This window comes from Metarhizium robertsii (genome assembly GCF_000187425.2).
Source record: "Metarhizium robertsii ARSEF 23 chromosome Unknown MAA_Scf_70, whole genome shotgun sequence".
Taxonomy (NCBI): Eukaryota; Fungi; Ascomycota; class Sordariomycetes; order Hypocreales; family Clavicipitaceae; genus Metarhizium; species Metarhizium robertsii.
In genome coordinates, this window is record NW_011942216.1 from 3,581 (window position 1) to 6,529 (window position 2,949).

The 2,949-nt window shown below is 48.2% G+C and overlaps 1 protein-coding gene across 1 annotated transcript; it reads right to left on the minus strand.

The window, feature by feature from the left end:
- Positions 1-1,481: 1,481 nt before the first annotated feature.
- On the minus strand, positions 1,482-2,089 carry MAA_10555 (uncharacterized protein; the record flags this gene model as incomplete). The annotated part of the gene is made up of 3 exons (XM_007828553.1): positions 1,482-1,634; positions 1,705-1,986; positions 2,039-2,089. The coding sequence occupies 3 exons, from the start codon at positions 2,087-2,089 to the stop codon at positions 1,482-1,484; spliced, it is 486 nt and encodes a 161-aa protein (XP_007826744.1).
- Positions 2,090-2,949: the final 860 nt, after the last annotated feature.

A 2,949-nucleotide genomic window follows, 5' to 3' on the forward strand; every position in this document is an offset into this window, starting at 1 on the left:
TTTAGGGTCCGTACACCCAACAGCTAGACTGGCATTTCGATGTAAGAGTCGGTTACCATACCGTAAAACTTCTCGATAAGCCAATCGAGTGGATAAAATTTTTTGGCTTTCCACAGTGATGTCGAGCGGCTAACCGTCACGTCTGGCAAATCCGCTTCCCTTGAGTCCCCAGCTGCAGTGGGGAAAACCGTAGGCTCTAGTGGTGACTGCCGATTGTGAGTAACTAGCTGCGGCCAAATTTCCCAGTGTGGGATCTTTGCTGTACCGCCCAGATGGACAACTGGTTATTTTGACTTTGAGGCTGACCCAAAGTCTTTCCCGCCATACTGAGAAAGCTGGCCCGGGCGAAAGAACCACTTCGGCAAAGACCGGGCGAAGAAAAACTCCAGACCGCCCGTGAACCGTTCTTCGCTCGTTGCACTGGCCATGGGTATGAGAGCTAGGAGCTTCTGACTACACACCACTGCGTGTTACATCTCTGGTGCAAGGGGGTAACGCCCACACAAGGGAACAAAGATCCGTCCAGCAGTGTGAGCGCACAGCAAAGGCAAGCGCCATAAGGCGTATCATAGAAGTGGCGTAGTAATCGCAGTTAGATAAATTGAGAAACCTGATCAGGAATGTCATAAACAATATCCGCGACAAAGTCGAATGCGTGACGATTGAGATGGGGCGTGTATTCGATACCTACGACATGAAGCCAGTGTGTCCAACAACGAAGTAACTTGGCTTGGTTGGGTGCGATTGCTTGATACTTGTCAACCAACCTGCTTCCATTACTCGGCTTAGTTGCTTGATTTACTCGACGGTGTTGCCAAATGGATTCGTCCAAACTCTCTACAAGCTCTGATTGGCTGTGTGATCCCCAGCACCCCTAGATGCTCTCAAATATTTTGTGCAGTTAATTCTTCCCGCCGTATGGCAGGTCCACCCCCACCTACAAGTGCCCCGAACCACGCACTCCTCTGTCCAGCACGCCCAGCTCTGTTCAACCCCAACCAAGACGCTTGATGGCGGAGCATCTACACCATCCATTGACGACGAAAGGCAGGTACCGAAGAGCTCTCAATGTGATTTCCCCATTAAGTGGAATGTTATTCGCTATGACGGGAAGTCATTGCCGTCAATTCGATACCGCCAGCCTTCATGCTTTGTACCCACTGAGGATCTAACATATTCCCACAGATAAAGAAGGTCTTTATGGATGAACGAAATCGTCTCAAATCAGATATTATTGCAGCTATTGAGTGCTAGAAGCATCGAATCTGCTTCGGTCTTGTGTTTACCACAGAACTGCCTATTTGGGAAGAGCCGTCTCAAGTAATGTCTGTTGAAGGTCATGAATGAATGCAGGTAGTTGGGGAATGAAGACGCATAAAGGACTCCAACTCTTCAAGACAGACAAGAATACATCCTTTATTCCTTCAACGCAAAGTCCCCACAATAGTGCCACCGTATTTTTAAAAACACTGATAGCCTGCTCAACAAGTATCATGTCGAATAATAACATTCCAGCCATCCTTTGCGAAGGCCTGGCCAAGTACCTCTGAACTGGCTTCGGTACATTTCTCGAAAATCCTCTTGGCACCTTCCACGATATCCTCCCATCCGTCCAGTTGATACGGTGTAGCATTCTAGTAAGAAAGTGCAATCAGCACGGTCCACGGTAACATGGAGAGAGATGGGAAGATTTGCAAGGCTTACATCGTTACACCACCAAATCGAGGCACCCCAAGAACAACTGACTCGACCGCAATTTCCAGGCCCTGGTCCATTGCCCGGCTTACCTGCTAATCCGCTGAGATGTTGGATCCCCATTGCGATTTGTTCAATATCGGCTGGATCCCATTGGTTCGGGCCTGGACCGCAGTCAATCCTTTCCCATTCAATTATTCGGTCTCTACGGCGGTGTAGAACATTTGCCTCGGTGGCAGGTAGCGGTTTCTTGGCAGGATTCTCAAGTTCATGTTTTTGGATTGCTATTGTCTAGTAGATTGTTAGGAGCATTAGATGCATGAGTTGATTCATGATATCTGACCGTAGAGGAAGCTAGAGCGCACCACAAGAGTGCTGCAAACGTTGTTCTCATGATTTCCCGGCAATAAAGCTTTACGGGTTCGTGGATAAGACATGGAAAAGACTTAAGTAATTACTGGATGACCTTTTTTTGGAAGCTTCGTGCGGTAGGAGCTCTTGAGAGGATTCGGGCGTTACAAATTTTGCTGCAGCTATTCAACATGTTTGAAGAAATGTCATGAAATGACTCATAAAATTCGTCTCCCCTAAGTTCCCATGCGACAAAGGATTCTTCAATACCGCTATCCCTGGTGAGGGACCCATCCTAACGGCCAGGTGAGATGGAGAGCGGTTACCATGGGATGACACTTTCCGCACGCCGCGCGAACGTAGACGATTAACTCAATTCACACTGTCACGAGAACATCTCCCTCACGTCACAAACAAGACCCAGTTGAAGTGACCCCTCGCATCGTTCCCGAAATCAGTTCACTGATAGGCTTTGAAAAGGAAACAATCGGCTTGCCAGGAACTACTGCAAATACAAGGATCGTCCATGCCTCAGAGATGTGTCATGGCGACACCTGTACCGTACCCCTTGTCAAAATGATACAGATTATGGAGAGTCAATTAGCCTTAATCACTACTCAAGTCAAGAGGACGAAGGTCCCAGTTACATACACAATAGTAGTGCCCAAGTGGGCTAGGACGCTTCCTCGACTGGGGAGTAATATCGTTTGACAACCGTTTAGGTAACTATACGTCTGACAGCGCGGCATCTCAGGACGATCAATTTAGTTGTGCCTTAGATATCTGTTAAGCTCCAAACAAACCAACTTCGACATTCTTTAAACCTAAGAAAAGGTTCTAGACGCAGAGGCTGTATGAAGTCGGCTCCCGCTTCCAGGGACTCCACAACCGCCCTCCGAGCCC